Here is a 14121-nt window from a genome sequence, read left to right on the forward strand (position 1 = left end):
ATCAGAGGCTCAGTCAAATATCAAAGAACCCTAGAGTAGCAAGTCCATTATATTCGAATATTAATTCCCACCTATCTTTTTCATATAATTATTTTACCCAATACATATTTTGTTTATAGAATTGTTTGTCCTCTTTATTTATTTATGTATATAAAAACAAATATATAAATGATTTGCAAAATGCGCCATGCGATATTAATTAGGATATTTTTAAATTTTTGTATGCGCACATTTACACATTCGTTATTACATTTTCGACCTCACTGTCATCTCCACAAAATATTTGCCATTTTTATTTTCCTCTTCTTAAACCTTATCATAAATCGAATATATATACATATATTATATATATATTTTAAACACGTGTATTTATTCTACACAGATTGCGTACTCCACTTTTTAGTATCATTATCTTGAAACATCTGAATGCACTTTTATCAGTCGTCAGTCAGTATTTATTTCAATTTAGTTTATATGTATGGTCTATTACTGACTGCTCTTGCTGCTGTGATGGATCTGACACCAAATTTTACCTATTTCTGTTCTATATGTGGCTCATAAAATATATACTGATCTTTTAAATTTAGGGTTTTGGAGATATTGCTGCTGACCTTTGTTGCCGTCATTGATAATTGCTTTCGAAATAACCTAACTTCGAAAATGCGTAGATGCATAACATTATATTAATTTCCTAATAATTATTATGTTATAAATGGGCATATTGGAAATTTTCATTTACAACGGATTACATGTAAAAGAAACGAATGCTTTGAACCGATGCATTTTAGTGTTTCCTTTGTTGTTGTTTTATAGGTATATGTACGTGTCATATCATTTGAATCATTCATTTAAAATGTTGCTGTATTAACTAAATGTTAAAATCTGGATCTTACAAATACGGCACTCGAATCGTGTTCACTATAGCCAAGACGTTTTGTGTGCTTAAAAACTTCATTTGTAATTGCAGTCACAGGCATCGATTGGTCCAAATTCTCCGCCATACTGAGCACAAGGCGTAAATCTTTTTGCATGTGACTCAGTGGTTGCTGTGGGTTGAAGTCTCCTTTGGCCATTTCTATAAAAAATATGATTATAGTTTTATTAAATTTACTTCACAACATATTATAATTAAATCAATGACTTGCCTTTGCCTTTGGCTAATAATAATTGCGATTTCATTGATGTTAATTCAAATATGTCAATAATGTCCTTTAATGAAATTGAGAAACGGTCGGCTGCAATTAAACAAAACATGACAATTATATACATATTTGGGGTACTCACAACCTGTCATAAAGCATCATAAAGTTATAACTTTATGAGACTATATAAAACCCCTAGTTGATTCTTGCGTGTACATATGTTCATTTATTACTTACCCAATGCTAAAGCCTCTGCTAGTCCAACCAAACTGACTCCGACTATCGTTTGCAGTATCAAATTTACTTTGCAAGCATTCCCAACTTCTGCTAAATTGGGGTAAGGCGTTTTCAAAAAAATACAAATAAAAATAACATTGCACATTAAAATAAAACCAATTGCGAAAAATTAAACTGATTATTTTAATTAATATTATAATAGTAATGACTATTGTGATATGAAATAATACTTTTATATATAATGGTAGGGCTAAAACTGAGAAAATTTAAGTCGGCAAAGGGAAGATAATGTCGTCTCAACCGATAAAGGCTCTAGGGGAAAACATACCACTGTCCCTTCTTCCAAGAGACAGAGTTACAAAGAGGATTAACTTCACAAAGAAGTTTGAAGATACTCTCGGCAGTAAGACAGAGTGGAACGATTCCACGCTTGATATTCTGCTGAGAGGCAATACTATCCAGTGGTACATCGACGTCTCGAAAACACCGGAAGGCATTGGAGCAGGCATTGCGGAACCGCAAGCCAAGCTATTAATACCAATGGGACGTTTTCCAAGCATTATTCAAGCAGAAGTTTTTGCTATAAGTCAGGGCGTAGAACTCAAAAACTATCGCAACCCGCGTATCGTTATTCTTAGCGACAGTTAAGCGGCGCTAAAAGCGATCTCAACATATTAGATTAATTTGCTATTAGTCGACGAGTGCATAGGAAGGCTGAACCGCCTATCAGTGTGCAACCGGGTACATATAAGGCTTCTAGGAGGGTAGAACCTCTCAAGGTTTATGAAAATAATCAACCTTCCTCGTTAGAAATTTCGGTCACTGCAGGCTCAGGAAGCACTTGTGCAACATGGACATAGTCTCTTGCGCAAACTGCCAGTTTTGCGACATGGAACAGGAAACCCCAGTACAACTGATTCTGGATAGTACAGCAACTTGCAGAAACCGGCTTAAGGCCCTAGTTTCCATTTGTAAAGATGTGAACAGTGATTTTGTAAAGGTAAGCGTTTTTTTTTATTAAAAGGCTACCATACTAATTTATCATTCAGTTCGGTTAGGTTAGGTTGGGTTATATTGCCCGGCTGTTACGGAATACATAGACCTGGAGATTCAGTCTAATTTGGGGTAAAGTATTCGTTGTTGTTGCCCGGATAAAAAAAATCTGAGTCCGTTCCGGTTACGCAGCCGCGACTGTCGTGGTAACGGTAAAGTATTCGTCATATCATTTGGTTAAATTTAAGAATTTTCTTAATAGCAATGGGGAAATAAGTATACGCAACTTACCGCCCAAGAAAAATGTGTTTTTGGCAATAGTTTTGAAGCAAGAATGACAGTCTTCAAAGACTGAACGGTCTCCACCAGCTAAAATTATCAGCATACCATCTTCGGCCTCTTGTCGTGTGCCGTGTATCTACGAACAAAGATGATAAAAATCTTGGTCAACGAAAAAAGTAGATGTATAAAACTATATTTATAATTACTTGCACTTCCAAATAACGCCCGCCTGCAGATTGTATTCCTTCAGCTATGTCTTGCGAAGTTTCAGGGTCTATTGTCGACATCTCAACATAGGCCTTACCGTTCATTTCCTTAACTCCCAACACGCCACAATTGCCAAATACCAGCTGAAATACAAATTTTATTTTATTTCAGTATTTTGTCATGCTGTAGATGTACTACTCTAGGTAGCACAGACGATTTGAATATTTAATATGAAATATACTTTAAAATACTCACATCTTTGGATGCCTTTGGATCTGAAACACAACAGAATATAACATCTGAAGCTTCAACTACATCCATAGGTGTGCCTTTGACATCAGCACCAGCTTCGGCGAACGGTGTACACTGCAAAGTTGGTTGTATTTAGTTAACAATATAAATATTTACTTCATAAATTGTAGGCCAACAATAAAAATAACCAAAGATGCAAAAAGTTGTATTCTAAAGCATTTTGGAAAACGAAGTGCAATTATTTCAATATATTATGGGGTTGGTGGGGCATGTAAAGAGGTGGCCAGTGCTAAGCGAAGACTCATTGCACCCAGGACATATTTTGGATGCTACAGTATCCAGAACGAATATCAAATGTTGTCATCGTCCAAGTCTCTACATTATGGGGTTGGTGGGGCATGTAAAGAGGTGGCCAGTGCTAAGCGAAGACTCATTGCACGCAGGACATATATTGGATGCTACAGTATCCAGAACGAATATCAAATGTTGTCATCGTCCAAGTCTCTACACCAGCAGGATGGAAATGAGTGACATTTGAAGATATTTAGTATATAATTTTCTTCACACGCGTTTTGTACGCTTATATTCATGCACATTAGTAAATAAAAGCAAGTGATTTATCTTCTTCCGTTTTTTTTTTTTTTGATTTTGTTAACTTTTTCTGTCAACATTAAATTTTTTCTCATACATATTAAACCGCTGCACGGACGTTTGGACACAAATAATCGTAAATATCGTGTTAAAAACAACCATATGTGAACAAATTCTTTTATTCTGTGAAATATAATTGACACTGCTTTAAGGCCACGTTTCTCAATTTCGAAATATTTTGGGAATCAAAGTCGATAATTGTGACTATTATGCAAATTTTGTCAACATTGGACTGACAATTATTATTAAAGCAACTGCTTACGACCACGCTTCAAAAACAATTACGCTGGTTGGTCAACACCGGTACGGTAAATACCCATAAATATAATGAACACTAAAACCACTCGAAAAGACTTGGAAAATACTTTTGGAGTTGAGAATATTTTGCCGGATGTAGCCTTTTGAAAAAGCTCGAGTACATATACGGGAGATTTGGCTTCAACGATCCAAATAGTCGGAATATAATAAAAGTAGGCGCGAATTTATTCTATTTCAAATTCTATATTATTTTGTAAAATGCCAATATTAATATAATATTATATTCTCCCATATAGCCGTTTTCAAACTTTAGATACCTTTTTATAACTTTAGACAACATCTTAATGTCATTTCATTTACCTTTGACATTGTGCGATTCCAGACGACCACTTTGTGGCCGGTGCATAGCAAATCTTTTACAATGGTTGAACCCATGATCCCCAGACCCAGGAAACCAAAAGTCAATTGAGATGGTGTAATGTCCCGTTCTGCTAGAGTTTGGGAACGCGCATTCATATCAATTGCTTGCGCTTCCGGGCGTGATACTACCGGACGATCAAGTAGAGCGATTGAGTTAACATTGCGCCGCGATGTGCTGCCAATGTGAGCCAAAGCATCGGGGTTTATTTTACGTCGTGAAGGTGGTGTTGTCGTAGATTTACGATTTATATAATCATTTAGATCTTCAAGGGCACCAACTGACGAATTTCGTTTACGCTTTGAGCTGCTATTTGCGGTTTGTGATGAGCGACGTCGTTTTGTTGATGATTTAGCGACAGTTCCACTAACAGATGATTTTGCTTTGATTGTAGCTACAGCGCTCGATTTGGCTTTGGGCGTGCGCTTGACAGGGGTTTTGTAAGAAGGCTGTACATCATCCAAATCAACCGCAACATCACCGGTTATGGTCTCTACACCATTATCAGCATCATCAATGCCACGAATGTCATTTGTTGTATCATCATCCGTTAATCCGTCGCGAATCTTATCGAAGTCTGCCTCAGTGGAATGATTACTGATCGTATTTTTGCTGACCTCCGCATCAACCTCTGTGGGATCTTCAATATAAGTATTAATATCAGCCATTGCATGACGAAACGAATTAGGCTTATTAACTTTTGCTAATTCGGCTTTCCAAGGCCCTTCAAACGGTTTTATGTTATTCGTTTCTATCCAAGCGCTAAAGGTTTCGATAAAGCAAAATATTAAAATTTTTTTCAACTTCAGATTTAATTCTAGTTTGGTTTGATTATTGCTATAAATACATATATATGTATATAAGAAAAATTACTTACAAATTTCGTGTTCCAAAGAAAAACACACTTTTTGTGTTAGCTTTGCGCGGTTGATTCAAAAGATCGATGGAGGGTTCAACAATCTAAATAACATATGATTGAGAAAATTTATAGAGCATATGCATATGGTATGATTAGTTTTTCATAATAAATGCACTAAATACATATGTATATATTCCATTTATAACAATTCTAAATTAAATAAACGTTTAAACGTAAGTATTCTAATATTTTGTGCACATTATTTTGTGAGAGTTTAATTTTTTTACACATCATACTATGGCTATAAAAGCTAACTTGTTTGGTTTTGGAAAACAATTTTAAAGTGTTATATCTGAGGTATTGTCGCTGTTGACAACCTTCAGCAATCGTAATGCAAATGTCAGTATAGACATAACAAACTATATGTATTTGGATGCCACATACAAGTAACGCAAACAAAGCGTTAAAAAACCAGCCACATTGTGTGGCAAGCAAAAGTACAGTCAAAATAAAACTTGGATATTTTTTAATCTGAGGGTTTACTTATTGTACTTACCATTGCCGGCCATGGTGTAAAGCCTTTCATCTTTGCCCTAAAATTTAAAAATAAAACATTAATAAATTAACCCATTGGCGCCTCAATAAATTCAAATTAATTCAACTAAATGTAGAACATTCCAATAGTTAAGCGAAGTAATTATTTTATGAAAAAAAAGATTGCGCGGGAAATTATTTACTTTGCCTAAACCACGAAAGAGAAAATTGATAATAGTGGTTGAGAAGCATTCACACTAATATTTTAGAATGGGTGGAGGAAGTGCCGAATGTAGCAACGATATCGTCGTACACATAGTACAGCTCTGGTGCCAACGGAGCGATAGAAATAATGCAAGCTGCCGACGTTGAAATAACTGTTTACTCAATTCACTTTAAAGTTATTTCCTAACAACGTAGCTTAGTTACATCTAATTTTCAGAAGAGTAGGCCACTTTTAGCCACGAGTATTTATTTTCAATTGTTTCCCCCCAATTTTCAATTGCATTTTTAGGTTATGTGCGCCATTTTTCTGCCATTTGTCAAATAATACTTTGCTCCCGCTTGGAATTTCGTGAATATGCTTCCATTTGCTGTGTTAAGGAGTAATTTGTACTCACCAAATCAAGTCTTTCGGTTTATAATTGTAAAATTCTGTTGAGTCATTACTGGGTAATGATAATTTCTTGGCTTTCGACATTTCAACGATATTATCGATTCTAAATTGGAAACTTATTTTGCCGCCGTTTCTCCAATTATTCTTTACTACGCTAATGAAAAGTAATCCACACGTAATATTGTTCAATCTAAATTGTTATTATTTGCACGATGAACGTGCTGAAAACACACACAAATCTGATACACACGCCGCCAGAAGTCGAATTCACCAAAATATTTGTATTTTGAGTTAAAATCACAAGGTTAAAATGTGATAAAAAATGTTAAAAAATGAACGCAATCACGACGATGCGATTCACTATGGTCGGCCGTTGAATTTCGTTGCTTCTTTCTTTCTTTCTTTTTGCCGTCAAATTTGTGAAAACAAAAATGGCGTCGAAAACAATAATTCAGCCCATTTGCTGAATGCTTACAATATAATGACTCCAGTGACATCTATGACACCCAAATTGGTGTTTGACCTGACTAAAAACTACTCGCGCATTCCTCCAACAGGGTGTGATTATGTGTAATTATGTAAAAAAATAATTGGTTACCACAGGTAACCAAACTGCGCTGACGGCGCGTTTGCAACTTTGGCGCGTTTGTAACTAAACAATACCGCATTAAGTATGCATCCGGTCGAACACTTGCGCGTGACAACACAAAATAAACGCAAGGACAGCAAAGAATTGCGTAAAACGTAAGCCCCTTGGTGGGCGCTGCAGGTGTCCAAGGGCGGTAAGAGAAGAAAAGCGGCCGTTGTGAGAGACCTGGGGGGATATTTGTAATTTTAGACTACGACTACATGAGCTCTCGACTCTCAACAACAACTTAAAGAATTAAAAGATTGCTCAAACTCGGTCTCGGTCCGCGTAGTCCTATTTTATTGATATAGAAAAAATCGATCCAAAAAATCCAATCGGTCGCTCCGTTTCATAATTTCGATCTCGACAGGATAGAATTTATAGAATACAAACGTCAACGTATTGCGTTGCCATTGCCAAATCTATAGTGGGATTTTACAACCTGGTCTACAGAAAGGGGGCTCAGGGTCAAAAAACAATTTTCACTTTTTATTTGATTCGGATGGATGTTTTTTCACGTGATAGAATCCAAAAAGTCACTAGTTTTCGCACGTTAGCGCTCCCTTTTCGTAGACCAGGTCACAGAAATCATTTGCGCAAAGGTTCGAGTGTAGCGCATGCTTTGGAGCTCTTGAACAATTTATTTTATCACTTGCGAAATGATATGGTAGCGCACGTTTTGAGCTTTTGAACTAATTATCCGAAAAATTCCTTTGAGTAAATAATTCTGTGCAAACACGAATGGATGAAATGGCTGAAAACATTGAACATGATTGTGCGATCACCTGAGGACAAGCCAATTCTCAATTCAGCTCGATGAGTACACTTTACCAACTAATGAAGCATTGTTGTTGTCTTACGTGAGGTTTATTAAAGATGAGAAAATATGTGTAGAACTATTATTTGCTAGAAATTTAGAGACCGATACAAAGGCGAAATCATATTCAATATATTGGAAAAGTTTTGCGATGAGGAAGAGATTCCTTTGAAAAATATTATTTCAATTGCTACGGATGGCGCTCCGGCTATGATAGAGTGCCATAAAAGGCTTAATAGCGCACCTAAAAAATAAAATTCCAGATGTCCTTGTGTACATTGCGTTATTCATAGACAAAATTTAGTTGCTAGAAACTTAAGTGAAAAACTATTTCAATCACTGCAATATGTCATCAAAGCAGTCAATAAAATCCGCAGCAGAATGATAGATTATTTCATCAGCTTTGTGTTACCAATGACGAGGATTTCAATCGTTTGTTGTTTCATACTGAAGTTCGTTGGCTATCAAGAGGCAATTGTCCGACTCGATTCTACATCCTGTTTGACTCTGTTATAGAGTTCTTGGAAACTAAAGATACAGAATTTCAAGACAAGCTCATAACATTAAAGAATGATATAGCTTACATGACAGACATGTATAAATTGTTCAACGACATGAATCTCCAACTGCAAGGCGATAAACTAAATTTAATTAAAACAAAAACGTCGTTGCTGCTTTCGCAGTCAAACTGCTTCTACACAAAAAGAATCTGGGCAGACGTGAGTTTCACAATTTTCCGAATTTATCAGTATCATGCAGTAACGACGAATTGTTTGCCTACTGCCAACATTTGGAAAACCTCCACATTGACTTCATCGAACGATACCAGGACATTTTGAACTTGGAAATACCAGACTGGGTGTTGGATCCGTTTTCAAATGTCAACACAGCAATGTCACCTCAGCTGGAAGAAGAACTCTATAATTGACAACAAACGAGGAAATAAAAATCAAGTTCAAAAGTGGTTACCGAGAATTTTGGCTACAAAAACCGTTCTCGCAATTGTACCCCTGGCTAACTGGGATATTGCCGTAGTTTTCCTGTTCTAATTTCCTTTATATTTTGACAGTTCGAAGGCAATATTTCATATGTTCGTCGGGCAGTTTAAGATCGAGATTGTTGTTAATTTAATTAATTGTATAATATGTACATACATGGAATATTGCAAAATTGCTTTCGCGTTAACAAACAATATATACATACATATGTATGTGTGTGCGAAGTTAATGTATTTCAACAATTGATGGCCGCGAGGAAGATATGTTGTTAATTTAGAAAATGTAAAATTGTTCCAAATGTCAAAAACCTAATAAAAAGTTATTTGTAATTTTATTAGTGTTGTATGTATAAATATTAAGATGTTAGGAACTAAGTGAAGAAATTTAATCATAGGAATTGAAAAAAAGAAGAAGAAAGTATTTACGCATTTTGCTAAAAAAAACATAATGGCCTTTGTTTTGCGGCTGAATGCCGTTTGAGAGACCATTTTGGCTCTTTTACTAAGTCTTTTGAGCTGCCTGTGGCTGGATTAAGGCAGAATCTCAGAAAATTTAGAACACGTGATATGGATGTAAACTTCGAAATTTTAGTAAGGTAAAAATAGCTACCACCCACATATTTCAACGTAATGTTATATTCTGTTAAAAATCACTCTATTCGAAAAACGGGATCATACATGAATCTACTGACATTATGCGTGTTATTTAATAATATTAACCCTGCTTTTGTGTAAAATTATGAAAAGGGTTCCTTTTTCGAAAAAAAATGTTCCAAGAATAAAATGAAAATTTAACTCTTTGTACTTATTTTATTGGATGCCTTTGTATTATTAAAAAGTTATTATATTTAGATGTTATTACATATATTATCATAGTAAGTAACATACATATACGTAATATACATTTAAGTAACATATTGCACACGTAATGCGGTCTTGCTAACAATAAATTACATATTTGAAAAAAGTTATAATAATTATAATAAAAAAAGTAAATGGACACGAATTCACTATTTTTGCCCAAAGACGATGTTAGAATAGTTTTTAATTTTTAACTACATCATTATTTACTGCTGAAAAATAATTAAAGCATTTTTGTAAGAAATTAAAAAAGGAGTACAATTGTTTTTTAAACGACAAAATATTATTTTATTTTTTTCGAAACACTATAAAAGATTTGAAATTAGTATTAAATTCTGATAACTACTTAAAAACTAGCTTAATAAACTATATTCACATTTAGTTCGCGAATTTTCTTTTGTAATTTTGGAGTTTCGAAAGATATGCAGAGTGCCGCAACAAGTGTTCGTATAAGATGTTTACATCCAGCTCATTTTCTTTGGGGCCACCATACTGTGAAATTTTAAGAAAATAAAAGTAGGCCATTAGTGAACAACTAAATTCATATGCGTGTGAAATACACTACAATTTAAATTTGTTGGATTACTTCGTTAATTTTAGCAACAATAGTTGCAACAATAGTTGCTAAAATGTTGACTAAATTTACAAAAGTATAAATACAATATAACTAATATTTTTTAAATACTTAATTTATGAAATACTAATTTAAATGTTGAAATACGCACCTCAGCCGGCAAATTTTCATACCCCACCATGTTTCGCAGTTTGTCAAAATTCTTGCCATCGTGAATGTGTATCTACCGAGAAATTTATTAAAGCAAAATATTCCAATGACAAAAAGTGTTAATTGTTTAACTTTGACCTTATATATACATACATATATTTTTTATGTACTTTTTTGTAATTATTATTAACTTACACGGTCTTTGAACTCTTTACTAGCAAAGGACATCATCAAATTGGTTGTGGCATTCAAAAACATGCCCTTCTGTATGACATGTACAATACGTGATGTAAACGGCATAACATCATTTTTGGCATTCACCATTTTGGCCATGGCGGGTGAGGCGAAACGCAAAAATCGTTTGTTGGTACTAAAAAATTGGATAAATGAATGCACAGTTATACTTGATGGATGACTTTTATGATTGTCGATATTTCGAGTGGATGTGCATGTAAGTAATAAAATATTTTTTTTTTAAATATTTTATAAGAAAAGTATTCTTGTTTACTGTAAACTTTTATAATATAAAATATCTTTGCTGATAAATTAAAAAATATATACTTACTTACACATGTGTTAGCGTATATAAATGCCTATTACATGGCAGTTTTATACACGCAAGTTTGTACATACCCACTTAAGTCACTGATAACAGTGATTCCATATTTTTGCGCCTGTGGCAATAGTAAAAGCGATTCGAATATTAAATCATCCATTTCGATAATATCGTACATATAATTAGGGAATGTTTTAAATGCATCGACTTTAAAAAGTGAAAATTATAATTAAAAATCAAAAATAAAAAAGCTTGTTATTTTTCTTAACCGAATTTACCTGTTTTCGATACAAAAATCACACGCCCATCCTTGTCTGGCTTAGGCATAATGTATTTGCTGAGTGTTTGATAAAAATGATCCCGAAAGTAATGCACCTCGTGATGTGCTAACCAGTCTGGGTTATGTAGTTTAAAGTCGTAATACCTATTGAGGGCTCCATAAGCGCGTTCAACTTGCCAACCAGTAAATGTCAGGAATTTGGAAAGCAAAATATCATCGGCGCTTATATCCAACTCATTGGCAGCTAGATATTGGGATGAGATGACAAATAGTTTCACTTGAAAATGTTTGGAATCAATCTCATAACACAAACTTTTAATAAATAACACAAATATGAGGTAGTCGAAAAAGACCTTTCGTATATTGTCAATACTATAGATCTCGTTGCAGTCGTATACCTCCAGTGCTACCAATCACATTGTGTCCCACCACAATATATGTATAAATATATGTTGGAAGGCTTAACATCTTTATTTGAACAAAAAAAATTTAATTCGGGGAAGTTGAAGAAAAGTTATATCTGTTCAAAATGAGTGAAAATAATTAAGAAATTCGCTATATTTTTAAATTTTTGTATAAAAAAGGGAAGAAAGCCAGGCAAGCCACCAATTAAATTTGTTAAGTTTACGGAGACGATGCTGTATCAGTAGCGTGTAGCACAACAGTGGTTCGCTCGCTTCCGTTCTGGAAATTTCGAATTACACCGATGAAGGTTTAACACTGATGGAATATGTTGAAGTTTGATTAGAAATACGAAAAGACTTTTTCGACTACCCAATATTTGGTTCTAAGTATCCGTTCTTTGATGTTCCGTTATATATAAAATACAAAATAATAGAATATACATATGTATATACATACTATATGTACATATGTTCTAATTATGTCACTGCACATAATGGTTCCTCTGAAGATCTAGATCATTATTATCATTGGATTAATATTTTACGTTTAAAATATCATGCACAACATTTGTTGTGTATTTAAAAGCACATTTTATTTTACAAAATATTTTGTCTTCAATTTGTTATCCTTATTATTCTGTATATTTTTCACTGTATGCTTTTTAGTACACTCACACTCCACCAAATGGCGCAATTCCTGCATTTTGTCCAACTGCTCAGCAGTGTGTTCAAATTTTGTTGACAATAACATTTGCATTTTACTAAGAGGAACTTTAATTGTGTACGCACGCGCCTTCGACTAAAGTTGTTTGAGCAATAAGTTTATTTGATTTCTATTTTATGCTTTGCACACCTGCCGTCAGTCGATGGCCGACGACGCTTTACGATGATTTAGCTGTTCATAAAATGTGTCTCTTGCTTCGGTGTAATAATAAAATGTATTCTACCTAAAAATGCTACAAGTCGCAATACTACACGAAAGTGTGCATTACTATTTTATAATAATGGGCGACAATTATGCGAAATTGACTTATGAAATGATAATTTCACAATTTCTCAACACTATAATTTAATTGAATGATAAAGTTAAGATGAGCTGACTTGCTGCTTCGCTGATACTTTTCTAATTGGCAGCCTTCAGCGGTTGTCAAAGCAGTTTGCTCTTGTACCTGGTCAAAATGATCGAGTGTAGAGTGAAATTTCAAAATTTTTCTTCACCTTCTTAGTCACCTGGCAGATGCTGTTGCGAAGTAATGAGTATATGATTGTTTAATGTTTCATGCACTTAGCACCCAGATATGCGATTATACAAAATTTAAACACCGTTTTTTAATTAATAAAAGTTGCTTGAAATTGTGAGTATAAGTGGCTTACGTAGTTGAAAAATGTTCATTAAAGGGGTCGCTTTGTCTTTCTTAGACTTTGATCGTTTCTTAAACTTTGTCTGAAGTTGTGAAGTGAGAACAATAAGGTCAGTACGGGAGTGTAATAAGTGTTTCAAAGTAATAAATACATACAAAGTACATATTGCTTTAAAATATATATATCTATATTAAATGCATATATATTTGTGCAGCGAATTTTTTCAGTAAACAAACAAAAAAACAAAAAAAATAGTAGAATTTTCCACTCGGTATAACGATTGTGTAATGCTTTTAAATCCTCGTTTTTTACATAGGCGATACTTGTCAATATCTCTACTTAACTTTTTCAACAATTTCTTTCTCATATAAAAAATGAAATATTTTATTAGAATTTTTTATTGTTACAAACGTACACTATTAACAAAAAAATGTAACCTCTAAACAGATTTGAAAAAGGCCTGTTAATTGAACTTATTACACGTAAGATCGGGTCTAAATATGTAAGGTTTTTGGATAATTTAAAGCGGAAAACATAAATTAATGATATGTTTCAATCATGAAAAAATGTTCATATGTATATGCACTAAAATGAACTCTTTGAATTAATTGCCTGCAGTGTTCTTAATTCAAAAAATGAAAATTTCAAAAATCGGTTTTTAGCCCCTAAATGATCGAATCACCCAAATGATTGCGATTGTTGCATCCATACATATATATATATCTACAAGCGTTGTACACATATGTACATATGTATATTTCATTTCTTACCAAGATTAATTGCCATTGTAAACTGACTAATAAGCTTTAAGGTAATCCATTATTAGTGATATTAGCTGTCGTATTCTCAATCCCTGCTTAGGAAGTGGTTTATAACGTCTCAGAAAAGTTCACACTTAGACATGTATGGATGTGCTTCCGAATCCAAAATTTACAATATCTAAAATGTCACTTTCAATGGCGCACTTCATATATACTCCTAAAATAGGTCCATGCAACTGATTAGCATACAAAACACGAAAACTGGAAAACTCTTTACTTTTT

At 33.9% G+C, this 14121-nt stretch overlaps 2 protein-coding genes across 3 annotated transcripts; both read right to left on the minus strand.

The window, feature by feature from the left end:
- Positions 1-107: 107 nt before the first annotated feature.
- LOC105232256 (putative oxidoreductase GLYR1 homolog) lies at positions 108-6858 on the minus strand. 2 transcript variants are annotated; one of them, XM_011213891.4, is made up of 10 exons: positions 6454-6858; positions 5856-5892; positions 5318-5400; positions 4383-5202; positions 3117-3227; positions 2861-3004; positions 2664-2790; positions 1380-1466; positions 1146-1235; positions 108-1075 (listed from the first exon to the last, which is right to left on the minus strand). In XM_011213891.4, exons 1-10 carry the CDS (start codon positions 6531-6533, stop codon positions 876-878), a joined length of 1779 nt encoding a protein of 592 aa, XP_011212193.1. In that variant the 5' UTR covers positions 6534-6858; the 3' UTR covers positions 108-875. The 2 variants fall into 2 exon arrangements, with proteins under 2 accessions (XP_011212193.1, XP_011212192.1); XM_011213890.4 differs by having other exon boundaries at positions 1380-1469; positions 6454-6857.
- A 3111-nt stretch (positions 6859-9969) lies between these two features.
- LOC105232257 (uncharacterized) lies at positions 9970-12575 on the minus strand. Its single transcript, XM_011213892.4, has 6 exons — positions 12392-12575; positions 11311-11556; positions 11110-11239; positions 10672-10846; positions 10478-10549; positions 9970-10244 (listed from the first exon to the last, which is right to left on the minus strand). The coding sequence occupies exons 1-6, from the start codon at positions 12471-12473 to the stop codon at positions 10131-10133; spliced, it is 819 nt and encodes a 272-aa protein (XP_011212194.1). The 5' UTR covers positions 12474-12575; the 3' UTR covers positions 9970-10130.
- Positions 12576-14121: the final 1546 nt, after the last annotated feature.

Source organism: Bactrocera dorsalis, chromosome 1 (genome assembly GCF_023373825.1).
Source record: "Bactrocera dorsalis isolate Fly_Bdor chromosome 1, ASM2337382v1, whole genome shotgun sequence".
Classification (NCBI taxonomy): domain Eukaryota; kingdom Metazoa; phylum Arthropoda; class Insecta; order Diptera; family Tephritidae; genus Bactrocera; species Bactrocera dorsalis.

Coding starts and splice junctions, on each gene's coding strand:
- LOC105232256 (XM_011213890.4), bottom strand. CDS start 6,533: ATGTCGAAAGCCAAGAAATTATCATTACCCAGTAATGACTCAACAGAA. Junction 5,203..5,317: donor TTCTTTGGAACACGAAATTT/GTAAGTAATTTT, acceptor CGAAACCTTTAG/CGCTTGGATAGAAACGAATA. Junction 1,470..2,663: donor AAACACATTTTTCTTGGGCG/GTAAGTTGCGTA, acceptor ACCCCAATTTAG/CAGAAGTTGGGAATGCTTGC.
- LOC105232257 (XM_011213892.4), bottom strand. CDS start 12,473: ATGCAAATGTTATTGTCAACAAAATTTGAACACACTGCTGAGCAGTTG. Junction 11,557..12,391: donor ATTGCGCCATTTGGTGGAGT/GTGAGTGTACTA, acceptor CCCAATATCTAG/CTGCCAATGAGTTGGATATA. Junction 10,550..10,671: donor GTAAAGAGTTCAAAGACCGT/GTAAGTTAATAA, acceptor ATTTCTCGGTAG/ATACACATTCACGATGGCAA.